The sequence below is a fragment of the Zootoca vivipara genome, chromosome 8 (genome assembly GCF_963506605.1).
Source record: "Zootoca vivipara chromosome 8, rZooViv1.1, whole genome shotgun sequence".
Lineage (NCBI taxonomy): Eukaryota > Metazoa > Chordata > Lepidosauria > Squamata > Lacertidae > Zootoca > Zootoca vivipara.
In genome coordinates, this window is record NC_083283.1 from 84060477 (window position 1) to 84080542 (window position 20066).

Here is a 20066-nt window from a genome sequence, read left to right on the forward strand (position 1 = left end):
CCAGTGCTAGGCTAAAGAACAGAGAATAGTAAACATCACAGGATAAGGCTTCTTTAGAAGTGCCAGGGATATTTACTTTTACCACTCTTCAGAAAAACAAGAAAGTGTTCTGTTCACAGGCTTGTTAGCAACAAGCCAGCATCACTATCAACTTTGTAAGGAAGTAGACTGTAGATTTTCAGCTGAAGCACGAAGGGGACAGTTCTGGGGGAGAGCAGTCAGCTGGTTGGCAGTCCAAATGAGCACTTTGACCCGTTCTTGCAGCTGTAGTTTATCCTGATGCTGCTCTAGGGCCTGTAGTCCTGACTGACCTACAAAATCAGTGACAACCTGGGGCAAGAAAGAGAAGACCAAAGTTAGTTCTGAGCTTGCTCATAACTCTTGAGCCTTCAGAAAATACAGGAACGGCAGATAGCCAAATACCTCTGGCCAGTGATGGAAGAGGAGATGCAGTAGTTCAAGATCTTGAGCCACCACTTGGTCATCAGGAAGGGCAAGGATGCTAATGAGGGGGAAGACTACAGCCTTCTGATGCAGTGCCTGGCAGTAGGCAGGGCCCTTAGCAGCTATGTTGCACAGCACTGTCAGAACCTGAAGAAGACACCAAAAGGCTAAGGTTAGGATTCTGCCACTCTAATCTTTACAGTAGTATCAAGGAACTTATGTGGCCTTAAATATCTGGCACTGGTTGCTTACCCGTTTGCTTTTCACTGCCTTCTCTTTGAAGATTAAGTAAGTTGTACCAGCTAGTGACATACCTGGAACTTCCTATATTGTTGAACTGATGCTCAGTATATGTAATGATGCTGATGCATCTCTCTTAATTTCAATTGGGTTGGAAGCAAGAAGGGCACCCTCAAGCAAAATGAAGGTTTCCACATAGCTAGTGGAACCCTGAGGAATACTAGCATGGCTCGGGACCCAACTACCTTCCCCAGTACCAACCACCTTGGACCCTACAATCAGCAGGTGAGGCCTTGCTGGTGAGGGCTGCCTAGTTGGCGTTGACCTGTGACAGAGCCTCCTTAGTGGCAATTCCTGGTAAAGTGCATTTGTTTCCCTCACCATTGACTTTCAGAAAGAGTTTAAAAACATTACTGTTTAGCCAAGCATTTGATGGCTGAAAGATACTGCTCCTGGCAACCCTTGAAATCACTGGTTGAGAAAATGTTTAATTGCTTTTAGAATGCTTCCTCCCTTTGGGAGGAAAGGCAGTATATAAATTAAATAAACTCCCTAAGCCCCTAAAAACCCCTTGGAAAAATGGTGTATTACAGAACCAAAAGACAAAAACTGACCAAACAGCAAAAAAAGTTGTGCTAAGAAGAATTTAAGTACAGAATGAATCTCATCGCCATTGACAAATCCAGTATTTATAAATTAGTATTTTGATTCTACTAAATACCCTTTTAAATGTGTTTATGGGAGAGGGGAGGGAGGTTATTGCATTCGGTTTGTGGTATTTTCCCCCTTGTTTTTATTATGTATTTTGCATTTTTCTTTCCTATTTTTATGTTGTGAACCACTTTGAGATCTAAGGATGAAGGATTGTATACAAATTGAACAAATTATAAAGTAAGAATAATTTAAAAAGACAGATTGCCAGTTTCACATCAGTGGCTGAAGTGGCTGTTAAGAGCCATCCCCTTAGCAATTTGGGGATGGCTCTTAGTCCATCTGCAAGCAATTTGAACACAACACACTTCAAAGTGGTGGCTCTCAGCACCCATCAGCTGATGAACACTAAAAGCCAACCAGCTGCACTAGGGGGTTCCCAATGGATACTTCCTAGTATGGGTTACAGGTAGGTAGCCGTGTTGGTCTGGGTCGAAGTAAAATAAAAAAATTCCTTCAGTAGCACCTTAAAGACCAACTAAGTTTTTATTTTGGTATGAGCTTTCGTGTGCATGCACATGAAAGCTCATACCAAAATAAAAACTTAGTTGGTCTTTAAGGTGCTACTGAAGGAATTTTTTTATTTCCTAGTATGGGTGATTTTGGTGAGGCTCTCTACCAATACCAATCAGTATTAAGAGGCAGCCCTACTTGCCAAAAGTCACCTTCCCCAAAACTGCACAAAGTGAATATCCAGTTTCAAATTCTCTGGTGTTCATAGAGGGGAGGAAATCCATCCTCAACCCTGATCAATACTGTAACCTACCAGCAAGCTCAGCCTCTCGTAGCACAAGAGTTTCAGTAGAGATGGAAAGAGGTCTGGGTTGAGCAAAGCAGAGCATGATCTGATGCTGTCAGCTGGGGGAAAAGAAAGAAAAATCTCAATCCCTATTGGCATTCTGTTCAACGGAAAAAGTGAGCTACCTGGAAGAGTCATCTGCAGAGGAAACTTTCAGCATGCTTACAGTAGGCAGCTAAAACAGGCTTTAACTACTGAATCTAGCCTTTCCCAGCCCCAATGGAGAGAAGCCTAGGATGCATGAGCAAGTCACCCTAGTTTTTTGCTGCATGGAGCAAGGATACTAGATCTCACAAATCATATCGTCTGCCTGAAAACCTCTCTGTACTGGAAACTTTTAATAATACCTTATTCTGTATGCCACCTAGACAACAATGTTATTGAGTGACTTTAAATGGGTGTGCAGGTGGGTTTAAATCCTGCATCATCTTAGGAGCAGGGGTTAGATCTTTTCAGTCTGACAGGATTCAATGCAAACCCTGATTCAGGATGGTGTTTGGATTGCAATCACCTGCTAAAATGGACACCCACCTACAACCCCCATCCCGGCTTTAGCAAGAGGATTCCATGCAACCCCCTTCATGTATCAGAAGGAGGTATGCATCAAAATCTCCTGCTAAAGGGGTGTTTTCACATTGTTTTAGCAGGTGATTCCATACAAGCCTGCTAAAAGGATGGGGGAAAGCCTCTTATTTTTAGCAGCACCTTGCACGTGATGTCATGTGATTGAGAAGCAGGCAGCCCCAGCTACCAATCCTGATAAGAATCTGGCTTGTGGAGCCACAAAGGTTCCCCACCACCACCACCCTACCCTGTTATAAATAAAGTAAATTATTAGGCTGTAAAAGAAAATTCTAATCTCATCAATTTATTGTAACTGTTGAGATCTACCTAGCCTTAGTACTATCAAGGTCAATATTCTTTGCCCAATTAGAAGAATCCAATAGATAACGAAGGAGAGGCAAGGCAGCAGTACCACTTGCTTGGTTTCTCATCTAGTGCTGTGTGTGCCAGGATATACCTGTCAGGTTGTTGACGAGCCACAGACACTCCTGGGCAATGAACAGGTGTTCAGAGACAAAGTACTGTATGAATCCAAACAAGGCCCTTAGAAGTCTCTCTTCCTGTTCTACGAGCTCACCATCGCCCACTTCATCTTCTGCAAGAAGATTGGCAACACACCGCACCACAGGACAAATCAACTGACAAGAGAATTGAAAGAAATACATTCAGAAGGAGAGTCAGGGAGCACAGCCAGGCACCTCAAATATATTTCCTATTTACTTTACCAGTTCTACACCCTCAACTGAAGTTGTTGACATCACAGAAGCCAGTTCTAGCAGCAGCTGCACAAGGGATGGCACAGTCCTTTGAGAGATCAGCAGTGAGTTGTTCACCCGGCTACAGAAAGGAAAAAAAAGGACAGCTATCCCACTTCAATAGGACTAGGTAGAGTCCCACCTCTATCCAACCCATTAAAAGGCTTTTCTCCTATTCAGTCTGCTCAATTTTCAAGTGAAATCAGTTTTTGAATATGCAAAGTTGAAAGTGGGGGGAATGGGATGTCAGAAATAGTTGTAAGGTGCAGGCAACAGTAGCCATGAAAAACAGTTAGACTTTGTGACCTTGCTATATTATCACACTCATCACCCTGGCTTTACAGGAAGGGGTTAGCTCAGTGGGCCTTAGGCCATTTTCAGGTGGACCTCACTTGACAGCTTCAGGGGACCAGCAGGATTTAAAACCAAAGGATAATGCCCACTTATCAAGATGACGGGCATGGATAAAAATGATCTGTCAATAAAGAGCCAACATTTTCCATTCTTCATATTTCCTCAGCAAAGAGGTGGGAGGTGGGGAATGTAGTTTGTTTACAAAGCAAATATTTGTGCAAGCTTCCCTGATCGGAGTCAGGCCCATGCCCTTTGCATCTTTGTTCTCAATGTGCACTACCAACATGCATAGACAATCCACCTCCACGGCTCACTCAAGAATCCTAACCCACTATTTAGGACCTCCTATGTGCCACAGAAACACATTTACCTACAAATAATGTAGTGAAGACCCCATGCAAATTCCACTGCAGCTCCTATTCCTTCTTCCAGGTTGGAACAAACCAAGTGAAGCATGTCTTTGGGGAGGGTAGAATTTAGGACCAAGCTGGGGGCAGAAGAAGAAGAAAAAAATCTGTTTAGTTAATAGGGGAACCGTGTCAACTATCCCAGAGGCAGAGAGTGATAGTAGTTGGAGGAGATATATTGCTTTTGGTAGCTTTACACACACCTTTCTGTATAGTTTTAAGGACAAGCCACATGTCATCTACCATTCCATAGATATATTTGACCAAAAAGACCTAACTGACTTTTTAAATATATCTGTTTTAGTGAAGGGTTGAGGAAGATAGACATGAAACTCCTTCAACAGCTCCACTGTCAGGACATGGCCATCAGGCATGGCCTTTTAACAAGATGCCCACCTCTCCTCAAGCCACATGAGTTCCTCCCTCCCTCCCAGCCGCCCCAAAACTTCAGCATTTCAGAAACTAAATGTGCAGCTTATTATGTACAGTACTTGCTTAATTAACATGCAGCACTTGGAATGTTAAAAGGGTACTTTGAACAGGACAAGGTACCAAGATTCACATGATAGCACTTGATACTTCATATCAAAATACAGTGCATAATTTGTGGGGTTGATCTTCTTGCAACACCGATATAAATAAAAGTGACAGTTTCTATGAATCTAACTGTAAAGTAAGGATATGAAAGACATCATAAAATAAAGGAAGAAATTTCACAGGGCATAGGCAAGGTCCACCGCCTAAAATGCTTAACACCACACAAACTCCAATGAGAAAGATGTTGGTGTGGCAAAAGAAATCTTCAGGATTTTAAAGCCAGATCATCCCATTAATGTTAAAGACTAAGGTAATAGCTGAAGTATGTCCCCATAGAAAGTTTATTTGTGGAGTTGATTGATTCACTTCTGCTGCCAGCATACAGGAGACCCAGGTTTGAATCCCCACTCAGGCATGAAGCTCACTGTGTGACCTTGAGCCAGTCACCATCAGGGTTGTTATGAGGATGAAATATATATATAAAAATATATAATTTATATAAATGCAATTGATAAAATAAAATAAGTTAGTAAATGAGTGACACCGAGATTGGTCCCTGGTGTGCACATAAACTTTTTTTTAAGGGATTGGAGTAACCAAGAAGGAAGCTGGCTATGTCACGCACGCACACACAGATACAGGTCAAATTCTGAAATGAAGAGATTATTCCACTTACGGTATGATTTCAGCTGGAGCTTCCTTAGACTGCAAGAGCTGTGACAGAACGTAGCCTACACCTTCCCGCACCACCACATGAGGGGACTGAAATCAGAGTACAACAGTCACCATCCATTGGTTCAGAGTAAAAGGCTTCAATGTGCTATGTACCCTGTGGAAACACATATGTGGTTGCAGGAGTGGAGGGTGCTGAAGTTACAAATATAAGCAAAAAGCTTAATGATACTAAGAACAACAAGCTGCTCTTTGAGAACATCTTATTAATTGCTTTCATGGATTATTGTATAATCAAATGAAACAAGCCACAATAAATCATTCAGTTCTGGGCAGCAGGATTCAGAGTCCTCAGTCTCTGTGTTGCGTCGAGGGATTCCACTTATTCTAACAGTGGTAAATGGATAGTGCATGACTCAAATGCACTCTTTGATTCGACAAGGCTTGTACGCAGCTGGCATTCAGAGTGTCTGAGCAAAGACTGTTTCCCACTTACCTGGATGCAGGATGCCAATACTGGGATAATGCCCTGAGGTAGAAGTTGTTTCTTCACAGCCGTCATCTCAACCACCAAGTTCCCCAATGTGTACAAACACAGCTCCTGAAATACAGGGAGGAACATGCTCCATATTCACCATTCTATAACTGCAGCTTCTTGCACAATGCTACAATACCTGCAAACAACTCTAGGGACAGGAAACATTTCCACTGGAGCGGAGAGTAGCTGAGAAGATTTGGAGATGCAGAGCTGTAACAGCTCAAGCAGCAAGAAGAAATACAGTCATACCTCGGTTTAAGTACGCTTCGGTTTGAGTACTTTCAGTTTAAGTACTCCACAGACCCATCTGGAACGGATTAATCCACTTTCCATTACTTTCAATGGGAATGGGAAAGTTCGCTTCAGGTTAAGTACGGACTTCCAGAACCAATTACACTCATACTTCAGGTTAAGTACGCTTCAGGTTGAATACTCCGCGGACCCGTCTGGAACGGATTAATCCACTTTCCATTACTTTCAATGGGAAACTTCGCTTCAGGTTAAATATGCTTCAGGTTAAGTACAAACTTCCCGAACCAATTGTGTACTTAAACCAAGGTAACTCCAATGAGAAAGATGAATTTTTTTATTTTGCTTCGACTCAGACCAACACGGCTACCTACCTGTAACTTAAACCAAGGTACCACTGTACAAGCAATGGAAGCATATATTTCTGAAAATAATATTAATGTGATCAATAACTTTACACCAATTGTCAGAGGTCAGCATCCATGTGAGCCTTTGCTACCACCCTTCAATGGGAGACCTCCTATCCAATGAACCTTACAATGATTCTTCCAACTACCGTATAGCCGGACTACAATCACTCCCTCATTCCAGGATGTACTTGCAGCCAAGTTCACGTCACTGCAAAAGGCCCAGGCAGCCACAACTTTCTCTAGTCTTCACATTTACCTCTCCCATGTTCTTCAGACCTTTAATCCACACTTTTCTGGTATCTAGTGGCCTATCACTGGGGCACATTTGCTTCAAATGTGCAAAAGGGCCTATTTTATCAGATAAAATCCAATTAAGTTGAAGTCAATAGCAATGTACTTTGTTCCATCTTGAGCCACTTTTTAAACTCAAAAAATAAGAGTATGTTGGAGGGGATAGTTTTCATACTCTGTAATGTGGAGCCAGGTGTAGGCAAAAGGTCACACTTCATTTGCCTTACCAGAAGCTGGAACAAGCAGAGTACTGCCGGCCTGGATCTTACCATAAGGGCTACACTGTGTCCAGAGAGGTACGTCAAGAGGTAGGAGGTTGCTGGCAAACACGCCTCAACCACATCAGGGTCCCTGGAGTGGGAGAGTTCATGTAAACAGCGAGCTGCATCCATCTGCAGATCTGCCAGATTGCCAGTGAAGAGACCAACCAGCACACGCATACTGCCCTCCAGCCTACAAAATTAAAACACCATCTTTATGTAGTCCTCTGCCACATCACATACTCTTTCTATTTATCTGTTCGACTGAAGGAAAGTAAATGTGAAGTTGGAGCTATCCCAATAGCCTAATAGTTGTCACTATTGCTCCTACTATCATTATTATCATCATATTTATCTTTTACATTGACATAGCCACTCACCCAAAAATATTCCATGGGATATTACTGTTCATCTGCATGGCCCAGGAAATCAGACAAATTCCAACTGAAGGGTGCTTAACACAGTGTTTCCCAACCTTGTGCCTCCAGATGTTTTCGGACTACAATTCCCATCATTCCTGACCACTGGTCTTGCTAGCTAGGAATGATGGGAGTTGTAGTCCCAAAACATCTGGAGGCAAAAGGTTGGGAAACACTGGCTTAACAAACCTAAACAACTTGACAACTTATTTCCCACCCACCCCAAACTGGAATAGAACATTGGAAAGTTTATTTAACCCGGATTGGAACAGTATATAAAGTTTACCCATTCTTCCCACACCAAACCCCCACAAGTTAGTTCAGGTTATCAATTCAAAGTTAGAGTCTGTCTTAAAAAAAACATGAGGTTGTGCACACACTAGACACAGCCAAAGAATAGTGAAAACAAACATCCAAAGTCTAAAAGAATATTTGTCCTTAGGAGGCTTGTATACTTAGCCCTCTTCTCAACCCAGAAAACAGCAGGGAGGACAGAAACGTTAACAGACTAGCATTCAACAACCTGTTGGATGAAGAGGAGAGCATTTTTGTACGCCAGAGAGTGCCTCTCTTCTTCTGGGGTGCTCATCTAATCTCTGGAGCTGCCACACTTTCAAGGTCATGGACACCTAACAGAAATCCAGCTAACAAGGAAGTTGGACCTCTCTCCACTTAAGTTGGGTTGTTTCTGCGCAAGGTAAGATGGTGTACTGCACCTAAATAGTTCCATTTACTTCAACACAGACAAGCAGCACCCCCCAGAATAGGTGTCTGCAGGTCAAGTGCACATTAACTAACCTGATGAATTTCTGCTGGTTTTCTCTGTGCTGTAGTCCTCGTCGAAGGAGACGCAGAGATGTTGCCCTGTCTTCTTTTCCTCTTTGGATGTTTTTCAGCAGCTGTGAAATCTGCTAGTGAGCAATACTGAATCAATGACAGACCTTGGAGAGAAAGCAAATCTCAGGTGGAAGCCTCTCGCTGCTGTCCACCTCTGTGGTATGAAGGGCTCAAACAATCCTGGTGTCTCATAGACCAGGGTGTGGTGGGCTATGAAATTTAACTATTTAACATCTCTTTTGAAAGAAAAAGGACATCAACTTGAAATAAATAATAATAATAATAATAATAATAATAATAATAATAATAATAATAATAATTTATTATTTATACCCCGCCCATCTGGCTGGGTTTCCCCAGCCACTCTGGGCAGCTTCCAACAGAAATATTAAAATACAATAATTTATTAAACATTAAAAGCTTCCCTAAACAGGGCTGCCTTCAGATGTGCTCTAAAAATCTGGTAGTTGTTTTTCTCTTTGACATCTGGTGGGAGGGCGTTCCACAGGGTGGGTGCCACTACCGAGAAGGCCCTCTTGCCTGGTTCCCTGTAACTTGGCTTCTTGCAGCGAGGGAACCACCAGAAGGCCCTCGGCACTGGACCTCAGTGTCCGGGCAGAACGATGGAGGTGGAGACGCTCCTTCAGGTAATATTACTTGGGCATTGTACTGCTTACATGGCACTTTCATATACTGTGATCATAAGCTAGCTATAAATCAAAAATATCAGTTATCTCCAAACAAATCAAAGGGATGTGTGATTAAATGTTTTAATATCTAACACCCAATCAACTTCAAAAAATGGACGATCTTCCTACCTCTTCTTCAGTGAAAGGAGCTGCTGCCCCACTGTCCATTCCAACCTGCCCTTCATCCATTAAGGTGTCTTCACATAAAAGCCGCTTGCTGATCAACTGCTGATGCCTCCGCGCCCTCCGTAGAGCTGCAAACAAAGCAGCATATTGTTACCAAGCTGCCGCAATACAAGGAGCAAAACAAAGGAGCAAAAAGAGCTTGTTAAATGTTAATTACTGCCACAAAGAGCAAAGTAATATGCAACTCTCTCTCGTCCCAATAAAGCTGCAGAAGGAAGTCACACACAAACCTGACTCGCACTCTCTTCTCCAAGTCCGCAGGTCCTCCACGCTGCAGTTGTGTGGCCCCCAGCGGCTTTTTCTCCAGCTCCTTGGACCAGTGACTCCATGGGAGGCAGCAGCTGTGGCTGCTTCAGCACCCGGGACTGACCCAAGAGAAATCATAGCTCCTGCTCTGAGCCTGGGCTGCCCTCTTAGACAGCAGGCAGCAACATATAGAGCGCCCCCTCCTAAAAATGGGGGCAGAGCCGGTCCTTTTAAAGGGACCAGCAGCTGGTCACTACTGTCGGCTCCCAACTCGTGTCCACAGAGCCACGCATTTGCGTGCAATTATTATAATATATATATTTATTTGCACCCCGCCTTTTTTCCTGACATGATATAGCTCGCCCGGCGCGGGCCACGGCTGAAGGGCCTTCTCCCTCTTCCCAGCAAGGGGCTGCCGCTCAGAGGAGCCCGGCCTGCCTCTCAGGGGCCAACACCAGCAAGGCCGGGAGGAGGAGGAGGGCGGGGAAGGTCTCTGGATGGCAAGAGAGATGGACAAGCAGAGCCGCCGCAACGGGAGTGAGGGCTGGGCGGAGGCCTTGGTCCAGGGCACAGACCAACTCCGCGCGGTTGCCAGGACAACAAACCCAGAGCTATCAGACGGGGTCGCGGCCGGAGGAAAGGAAGTAAAGAGAAGGAGGGGCAGACATCTTGGCGGATGTTTCAACTATCGGCTCAGTGCGCCTGCGCAGAGCATGGGACTTTTGCCCCTCCGTCCGGGAAAGGAAAAAACTCAATGAAAGGAACTATAGACTCAAAAAGAGTAGAGTCGTCGAGCTTCCTGGATGAATCAGTTCCTGTGTCACATTGCGATGCTATCTTCAACCGTCTCCCAGGGGCAGAAGTGAGGGATGCCCTTAGGAATTCGAGGTTTTACTTTAGCATCATTTGGGAACGAGATGGGAGCAAAGAGATGTGGTCATTCAGGTTTTATAATTTATACTGCCTATTCCAATGCACACACATTAGCCTCTTACTGAAGACAGGGAGGGTGAGTTTGGCAGAAAGCTTGCGACTACGTAACAACAGCCCTACAGCGTAGGCCAATGTTTAATATTGGGACTAGGGGGTTCGAACTAAGGCTGAGGGCGGTTTGCCACAACCCTGCAGTACACGTCACTGCCCTCCCCCGCGATCAAGTAAAACAATAGAAATACAGCACTTTACTAACTGACCAACCATGTAGGTTCTCCCCACCCCCAAAACAAAAATCCTGACTACGCCCATGAAGCAACGGAAGTTTTTTCCCCTTTTCCTTCTTGTGAACACTTGCCCTGTGGGAAGAAAGAATATATTGTGAGGGTAGTTTATGATAGCCCTGCTGTGAAGCCTACTGTTAATGCTACAAGTCAGATATTTTTAGGGCGGGAGAGGTGGTTTGAGAGGGGTTTGAGTTACCGACAAAAGTTCCCCGAAGAAAGCACCCTACATACAGGTTGCAGCAAAGGCGTCAGTCTACTCATATTAATGCTTTGGGGGGGGGGGCACGTTGAAATATCCACCCTATAGCAGCTCGTGGATCTGCACCAGCCTAAGCAAGACATTTTGAGAAAAATCATATACAAAGTCCAGTGTTCGCCATTAGGATATACACCTAGACAGTATACATTTGAAAAGGGACCCCACCATATCTAACCACAGCAACTGCTGGTTTAGTGTGATTCTTACCAGCTGATTGGCCTGATCAACCAATTCATAGGATTGATTATCAGAATAATGTGTGTGTATCGAAGTGTTAATTATAAAAGTTGTACAGTATTTATCATAAGCTGAATAAAGCATCACAAAGGCATTTTGCGTCTGTCTTCTCTTGCATCTGTAAGAAAAAATACCAGTGGTCACTGGCTGCTGTATAAAATCCCTTTTTAGGACAATCAGGTACATCAACCATGACATGATGAAAGCTGGAAAAATCAGTATACAGTACATTGGCTATTTGGTGATCAAGAACCTGATTGGCTAACAACCTCAGGCCAAATCCAGCAGCCAACTGCATGCAGAGCAGAAGCCTTGTGCTCCACTGCCTTGACCAGCCTTGACAGTAGGCAGAGAGAAGCAGCTGCCTCAGGAACAGATGCTGGGCAATGTACAGTTGTGAGGTCTCTGAGGGGGAGAGAACGGGGTGCCACATTGCCTGCCCAGTGTCCCCTGAGCAAGCTTGCTGCCTTCATGGGTGCTGACCAGTGTTGATGTGAAATTTAGTAGCTGTGTCTACTAGGACAACATTTTCCCTTCAACTCAGGGAGCAAAATACCTTCTTGGAGAATGCAGATTAAATGGGTTTAAAAAAAAAAAAACCACATTAATTTTTTTTAACACACGTGAAGACATAAGTGAGAAAGAACACAAACCACATCCTTGGTTGTTTCTTTTAGTTTCTTTGTGGTCATGCTAGCCTAAAATTAATTGATTTATGTGGACAGCTCACTTCCCCACCCCAGAGGATTAAAAAAAACTGTTGAAACTGGAAATTCAAGTCTGTCCGTCCGTCCCCTGCCCCATCTATGAAGGGAACATGACGGAACTGGTTGCCATCAAGAAAACAGAAAATGCATATTCATTATTTTGGCATTCCCTTCATGTTACTGAAATACATTTACAGTCATACCTTGAGTTGTGTTTGCTTCACGTTGCGTTTTTTCAGGTTACGAACGCGGCAACCCCGGAAGTGTTTACTTCTGGGTTTGCCGCTTCGTGCATGCACAGGAGCCATCTGCGCACTTTGCGCATGTGCAGGAGCACTCTATCGTGTCATACGCAGAAGCGGCGCCCTACTTACGGACTTTTCGGGGTGTGAACGGCACCCCAGAACGGATCACGTCCATAAGTAGAGGTACCACTGTATTAACCTTTATGGGCCTTGGTAAAAACCAGTTCTAGTATTATTTACATAGATCCTCAAGAATTTGCATGAGTTTTATATACAAAGCATGCAAATTGGTAAAAATGCAAACAAAAATAAGCTTAAAAGCACTATCAGAACATTATCGGTACTGTACCGCCAACATAAAAATTAGCACAGTAAAATCCAGTACATGGCAGCATTCAGGAAGATCCCTCCTCTTCAGGGAGGGGGGGCTTTGCGGGCGGGACCCGCTATACGCACCGAGCAGGGGGGGTGTTCGGCTCCCTGCTCCACCTATACCTGCTGCCGCACTCAGGCCCCTGGCTGGCCAATAGGGCCAGCTCGTGGGTGGGGTTTACCTGCTTGAAAAGAACGCGGCAGCCTCCGGATCTCCCCTTCTGCTGCTGCCCCTCAACGGATCTCCCGCCCACCCTCCCTTTAGGTCTTGCCTTAGGGTGTTTGCTTTGACCTTGCTATGGACTTCGGTTGGTCGCCTTTGGTTGCCCAGGGGGCCTGGTAGGAGTTTTTTTATCCAATTGGCTAATTGGCACCGGCCTCTTGGTTTTTCCGCCTACCTCATAGCGATTCGTCACAACTTCTTCAGTATTTGGCAGTAGGCATTGGAATATGGAGTTGTCTGATGTGTTTGAGGACTGGTTGTGGCCATCATCCAACCCTCCTCTTATAGGGGTATCCCCTTAAGGGATCCGGCGGTCATGGATCCCGTCCGACGCCCTGCTGGTGGCACGACCCCCGTAGACACCAGGGGGATCTTTCAGTTGTATTTGCATTAACAGACGCCTTTCCTTGGGGTGTTAACCTGATACGACCCCCCGCTGAGCGGGAAGGAGTCATGCTTGCTAGAGAGTCCAATGCCTAAGCCAATACCTCTCACTTGCTCTAACCAATAAAGTTGTGGCTTTATTCTACCCATTAACTCAAATACCCTGTGTCATTGTGTCTTTATTTCTCGCAGGGGGCGGGTCCTGGAACCGCAATGCAACTTCCCTGTTTGCTTTTTATACCACATTAACCACATGCTGTCTGCTCTGAATAGGAGCCAGCCTGGGGTTGAGTAGTCTGGTCTACGTATCTTGTTTTTCTGCAAGGTGGTGGCTGGAATACTAATAAATACCATACTCTGCCCTGGAGCTAGCCTGACTTTCAGGAAGTGTGTGCAGGACAGACATGTGGAATTAGTAAAACAAATGTAGCTTCTGGGCTACTTTTGACAATAATGCCTTCTGCCTGATAATTTTCGGAAATGAACTTGAAAGTTAAGATCACTTTCCTTCTCACTAGTATTTCCCAATTTGGAGCTCTTTGTTATGTAATAGCCTTACATCTTCCTGTGTTGGAAGTTCCTCAAAAGGCTTGTGAAATGAGCATTCCAGAGGCAGCGCAGAAACCTCCTTTTAATTGCTTCTGTTAAAATAACTAGAAGCAGGTTGGGAGGAAGAACTCAGCCGGAAAAGTAAAACTGAGTAATCTCTGACCCTTTGCTGCTACTGAACACAACGGGACAGTTACTAAGACAACGTGTTGTGTGTGGAAAGGAACAGAAGGATATCTGTGGCAGATCTGTGGCAGAAACGAGTCTCAATTTCCAGAGCAGTTGGTAGGTGACTTTTAGCTTTGTTGTTGAAATGCCATTTTTCTCCTCCTAAGCACTAGAGGGCCATTCTGGCACATGAACAGCACAATCCTGTACGTCTTATCCACATATTTTCAGAAGTAAGCCCTGCCACCCTCCTCCGTGTTCAGTAGTAGCTTTCTTCCAGCTAAGTATGCAAAAGCATTTTGTGATTCTGACATACCTTGCTGGTAAAGAAATGCCATCTCATACATTACACTATTTTCCAGTTCTATTTTAGCTTTGTAACCTACTTCTGAACATAGCAATAATTAAACAGATTTCTGTTCCAGGAGAGCACCATAGCTGTCAAGTTCTCCCTTTTTAAAAAAAGGGAAATTCCCTTATGCTGAATAGGCTTCCTTGCGAGAAAAGGAAAAACTTGACAGCTATGGCGAGCACTATAACTGGCAGAATGCAAAAAAACAAAACAAAAAACAAAAACAAAACAATAACAGACACGAACATTTTTATTTTCTAAAGATGAACTATACGTAGTGGAATTTGCTGCCAAGGAGTGTGGTGGAGTCTCCTTCTTTGGAGGTCTTTAAGCGGAGGCTTGACAGCCATCTGTCAGGAATGCTTTGGTGGTGTTTCCTGCTTGGCAGGGGGTTGGACTGGATGGCCCTTGTGGTCTCTTCCAGCTCTATGATTCTATGATTCTAGTCAGTGGTCTGGGTCTTCCAGGAAAAACTGCACATGCAAATAGGTTGATTTCCATATAGCGATTATCTGATGCCCTTAGAGAGTGATTTCATTTAGCCTGTTTATTTTTACTTGTATTTATTTAGTAAACAAAGCTATGAACTTTGATAGTGTCAAGCTTGTCTAATATTTAGTTGCAATTGGCACCCATTGTTATTAAAGAACTTAGGAAATGTAAACCTTTCTGCAGAAAAATTAAGCCCTGGAAAATTTTGTGTCCCACATCACTGAATGCAACCATAAACCAACAGCAAGTTGTAGCACAAGAGTGTCAGGGCCGTCTTAAGCCGATCCAGCGCCCTGGCGCTAGGTCCCTCCAGCGCCCCCCTCCAGAGCCTCTCCAAGGGCCCGGGAGTGCCAAGCGGACCACGGCAACAGCGGGAGGCCACCTCTGAGGACTCCGCGCTGCGCCTCCTTCTCGTTTCCCCAGCGCTGGGTTCCGCTCAGTCAAGCTTCGCCACCAGCACGCGCACCGCGGGACCAGCAAGAGCTGCTTGGGCGCTGTGCGCACGCTGGTGGCGAAGCTCGACTGAACGGAACCCAGCGCTGGGGAAACGAGAAGGAGGCGCAGCACGGAGTCCTCGGAGAAGGAGCGCAGTCCTGGCCAGATCGCCGGAACCCTGCGCTCACTTCCAGCATGCTCCAGCGCCCGGCGCCGTGGTTTTCCGCGCCACTAGCCTCTATGGCTAGGACGGGCCTGAAGAGTGTCATTTGTGTCACATTTCTCTCAACAATAGGCTTGTTAGGAGTGTTTCCTTGGCTATGCATTATTTGAAGTAAGGAGGACAGGGCTGTGTCCCCTCACTCTTTAATTAAAAGTATCCAGGGAAAAGAACTTCTCCTCTCTCCATCGCCTCTTTGCTCACAAACAACAAAACCCATCTTCTGTTTGTTTTGTTAAGTGGTGAGCAGCAACTCATTTCTGACTGCAGGTGGCAGTTCATGAGACTGAATTGCCTTCCACGCAAAAAATAAAATAAAATAATCATTGTACATAGAAAACTTGCCTATCAGGACAAAGTGCTCTAGCTTCTCCCTGGGATGCTAGTTTTCTTTGTGAGGGAAGTTTTTGCACACACCGGTATTTCACACGGTGTGTGCCTGTGAGGTGTATGTTTCGGCTGGAAATGCAGATGGGCCTGATCCAGGAGTGGAAACTGGCGTAGTGGCGAGTAGCATTACAAGGCCAAACGTGATCTGTCAAATCCTGCAGCATACAGATGGTTGCTGACACTTTAGGAAATAATGTTGTGATTTAACTTTGACTTTTCTGGCATGTACTTTTGTAAACCAATAAAATATTTAACAAAAAAAAATATTTTAAAAAAAACCAACTGTGGCTTTTCTCTTTTCAGGGTTTGCATCATGCTCAGAACTCAGACCTTTGTGTTCTCCCTTCTCCTGGGACTGAAACTCCCCAAAGCAAAAGGCAATTGTAACTTTACAGAGTCCCAACGTCACTGTGTTTGTTCACTAGAGGCGAATAACTTCATTCAGTGCCTTCCAGCCACCACATATGAGCTTCAAGGAGGAAATCTGGAACAATTTGCAGGTTCTTCTGGAATCAAGCCAAACTCACAGATAATTGAGATTCTGGAGGCCCTGCTAGTTCGCAAGCTCATATTTACAGACCTCATTGTGCCAGAGGTTCTCTTGCCAGGGTCCCTGGAATTTATTTCCTACACTCAGGTCTCAGAACTTGAATTTGTAAACTGTACTTTCCTTAGAGCTGCTCCCTGGAGCCTCCCAGGTTGGCTGAAGCTGAAGGTTTCATCCTTGCGCTTTCACAAAGTGACTGCCGCCCCCCTGGATGACAGACTGAACCTGTCCCGCCTGAGAAGGTGGCTGGAGACCCTGCAGAATCTGACAGTTACAGAGTCACAAGTCACATCTGTCCCGTGCGAAATTAGCAAGATGTTCACAGCGTTGCACTTACTGGATGTTTCGGGAAACAATTTCCAGGACCAAACCATGAAGGCAACATTCTGCGAAGGGGTTTTCCTGCAACTCCAAATCTTAAAACTCCACCACAACAATCTGACTTCTTTTGAGACTGTGTGCAAGACTCTTGGTCACCTCAAGATGCTCACTCACTTAGACCTAAGTCAGAATAACTTTCAGCCCCGAGTCTTTTCCTCCTCCTGCACGTGGCCACATTCACTTCATATTTTTAATTTGTCCAACACAGGGTTAGAGGAAATAGACAGCTCTCTGCCACCCAACATTGAGATATTAGACCTGAGTGCCAATAACATTTTTACCCTTAACTTCTCACTCCCTGGCTTGAAAGAGCTCTACCTGTCCAAAAACAGGCTGCAAACTGTTCCCTCACTTGACAGGCTTCCTAGTTTGCAGGTCCTCCGTCTTGATCAAAACCAGATCTCACAACTTCCCAGGACGCATCTCCTGCGTCTGCAGAGCTTGAAAGCTGGCCACAATCTCTATAATTGTTCTTGTTCCAGGGATATTCAGGACTTAGCAGCAGCAAAACCATCATTGCTGCCTGATTGGCCTCAGGATTATACATGCAATTCCCCTCTCGATTACCAGGGCTCCCTGGTAAAAAATGCACATTTTTCATCACTGCGATGCAAGGCTCTGGTCAGTCGTGGCTCAATATTCAACTTGCTGATATGCCTTCACCTTGGTTTTTTGTTTGCTTTCAGTGCTACAATTTCCGGACATTTTCTTCCAGCAATTCTGAAGTGATGGGATTAGTCAGGGAACCAACATGTACATCACAACTGATTGTGGCATAAATGATTGTGTAAGCTACTTGACTGGGCTAGATTTTAATCGTATTTGTACATTTTGTACTCTATTTTATGATACTACTATACACTGCTTGTGTAGTAGTCAGACGTGGGAGACCAGGGTTCAAATCCCCACTCTCAATGAAGGGCACTAGGTGATCTTTAGCCAGACATTATCACTCAGCCCGGCCTACCTCACAGGGTTGTTGCAGGGGATTAAATGAGGTGGGGGAGAACTATGAGCTTATTGGAGGAAAAGCTGGGATATAAATGCAATAAAAAATGCCTGCATAACAGGTGGTATATAAAAACCTTAATAAATAAACAAACTATAAAATTAGAATTTGGAGTTGTGTATTGAATATTACTGGGCAAATGGTATGAGTGCAGAATTTGTAAAAAATAATAATAATATAAAAAATAAAGAGGGGGAGCAAGAGTATGCTTCATTTGAATATTCCATGTTGCTATGACTGTAACTTTTCCCCTACCTGCTGAAACACAAATGTTGTTTTTATTACAAATTAACCACAGTCTTCCAACATCTTTTTAAAATAACCCCCTGTACTAAAAACTCATAAATATTTACAATTGTTATAAAGCAACAACAACAAAAAGATAGAGTGTACATTTGATCTCCAGCTGCTTACAGATGCCATTTTTAAAGCTATATATAATGATCCCATACATTGCATACATCCCACAGAGTAGGCACTCTAAGAGGGGGTCATCTGTGGATGAGGAAAACAGCGAGCGGCAATGGCCATGTGCTCCGCTCCTTCCCCGGTGCCACTGTGATCTGAATCTCCCATGGCTGCATTTGCCATGTTTAAAAACCGTGAGAGACCCAGCCACCTACAGTGGTACCTCTACTTACGAATTTAATGCGTTCCGAACACACATTTGTAAGTCGAAAAAAATTGTAAGTCGAATCCCATAGGAATGCATTGAGAGAAAAAATTTGTAAGTCAAAGCAACCCTATCTAAAAATTCGTAAGTAGAAAAAATCCTATCTAAACCGCATCCAAGATGGCGGGCGGAGCTCCATTCGTAAGCAGAAACATTCGTAAGTAGAGTTATTCGTAAGTAGAGGTACAACTGTATATGTCCAGTTTGGTTTTCAGAATCTTTTTCTCGCTGTGGGGGAGAGGGAGGTGTACAGGTATAGTCAGCCTACTAGAAAACTAATGAAGCTATTATAAACTAATGAAGCTATTATAAACAGTTTAACAGAAAGAAAACCCTAGAAAGAAACCTTGGATGGACCTTGGATGGTCCTTCCCAGCCCCTCCCACCATTCAAAATAAGATGTCATTATAAAAATTGTATTACCATAGCTATTCCATGTTATCTTGAAAGGTAATACTTTGTAGACTTTCTAGACTTGAGAAGCTATATCTAATAAAATGAAAATTATAAAATAAAGAGGACATGGGACAATGATTCTATGTTGTAAATCAGCTAGAAGGGGTGGCTTTAGATCTTTTTCAAAAGCCACCCTGGCTAGTTCAGATGCTGCTCCTTTTCTGCTGTGACGCCCAGTAGTGGTCTTAATTCTTGTAGTGAGATGGCCGGCAAGATCCACCTTTACTTGTATCGATGTATCAGTATACAATGTTCTGATAAGAAATAATAGACGGCGATCTATATTTGTCTTCCCCAATTTCTGCCACAATGCGTGTCTCGGAATCGTATCAAAAGCTGATTTTAGATCAATAAAAGCAACATACAGTTTTTGCTTCAAATTATGGATGTATTTACATAGCAGAAAGTTCATCACAAAGCACTGGTCCAATGTGGATTTCCCTCTTTGGAAACCTGCCTGGGCTTCAGATATCACCTTATTTGTATCTGCCCATTCTTCCAGTCTCCCAAGGAGGAACCTGGCATATAATTTAGAGGCTACATCTAGCAAACTAATAGGTCTATAATTAGCGGGAATTTTCTTATCACCCTTTTTATATATTGGGGCAGTTATGCTCAGCTTCCACCCTTCTGGTTTGCGACCCGAGCTGTTAATATATGAGAACAGTTTTGCAAAAATGGGTGGCCAGAAATCCAGTCTTATCTTATAAATCTCTGCTGGGATCATGTCTTCTCCTGGGGCTTTATTGGCTAGTTGGTTTATGATTAGCCTCTTAATCTGGTTGGGCGTGACGTCTGGCCATTCTGGCAGTTCTGATAACTGAATGTGGTCAACTTGTGAGGGTGAGTCGGTTCGGGGGCCATATATTCCTGTAAAATATGTAACCCAATCCTTTCCTTGGACTGATGCTTCTAGCGAGTAGCCCAGACCATTTGTACCTTGGGCGACCAGATGCCCAAATTTCTGTGAATACTTTTGAAGTGCTGCATCTCCCAATGCTTTCCACTGTTGCTCATAATATATTTGTTTCTTGCTTGTAAGTAGTAATTTATAATCATAACGTAATTGGGCTACCTCAGCTTGTATAACAAGATTGTGCTTATCATGTTTTAACTTCAATTTTCTGAGTTCCCTAGAT

The 20066-nt window shown here is 44.0% G+C and overlaps 2 protein-coding genes across 4 annotated transcripts; one reads left to right on the top strand and one right to left on the bottom strand.

The window, feature by feature from the left end:
- Window positions 1-18: 18 nt before the first annotated feature.
- TMCO6 (transmembrane and coiled-coil domains 6) lies at window positions 19-10287 on the bottom strand. 2 transcript variants are annotated; one of them, XM_035103470.2, is made up of 12 exons: window positions 9593-10287; window positions 9306-9430; window positions 8449-8558; window positions 7241-7424; window positions 5980-6084; window positions 5488-5573; window positions 4238-4354; window positions 3484-3595; window positions 3216-3396; window positions 2162-2253; window positions 424-591; window positions 19-330 (listed from the first exon to the last, which is right to left on the bottom strand). In XM_035103470.2, the coding sequence occupies exons 1-12, from the start codon at window positions 9744-9746 to the stop codon at window positions 148-150; spliced, it is 1617 nt and encodes a 538-aa protein (XP_034959361.2). In that variant the 5' UTR covers window positions 9747-10287; the 3' UTR covers window positions 19-147. The 2 variants fall into 2 exon arrangements, with proteins under 2 accessions (XP_034959361.2, XP_060134113.1); XM_060278130.1 differs by having other exon boundaries at window positions 8449-8561.
- CD14 (CD14 molecule) lies at window positions 7835-20066 on the top strand. 2 transcript variants are annotated; one of them, XM_035103472.2, is made up of 2 exons: window positions 7835-8347; window positions 16165-20066. In XM_035103472.2, the coding sequence occupies exon 2, from the start codon at window positions 16175-16177 to the stop codon at window positions 17516-17518; it is 1344 nt and encodes a 447-aa protein (XP_034959363.1). In that variant the 5' UTR covers window positions 7835-8347; window positions 16165-16174; the 3' UTR covers window positions 17519-20066. The 2 variants fall into 2 exon arrangements, with proteins under 2 accessions (XP_034959363.1, XP_034959362.1); XM_035103471.2 differs by lacking the exon at window positions 7835-8347 and adding an exon at window positions 13506-14089.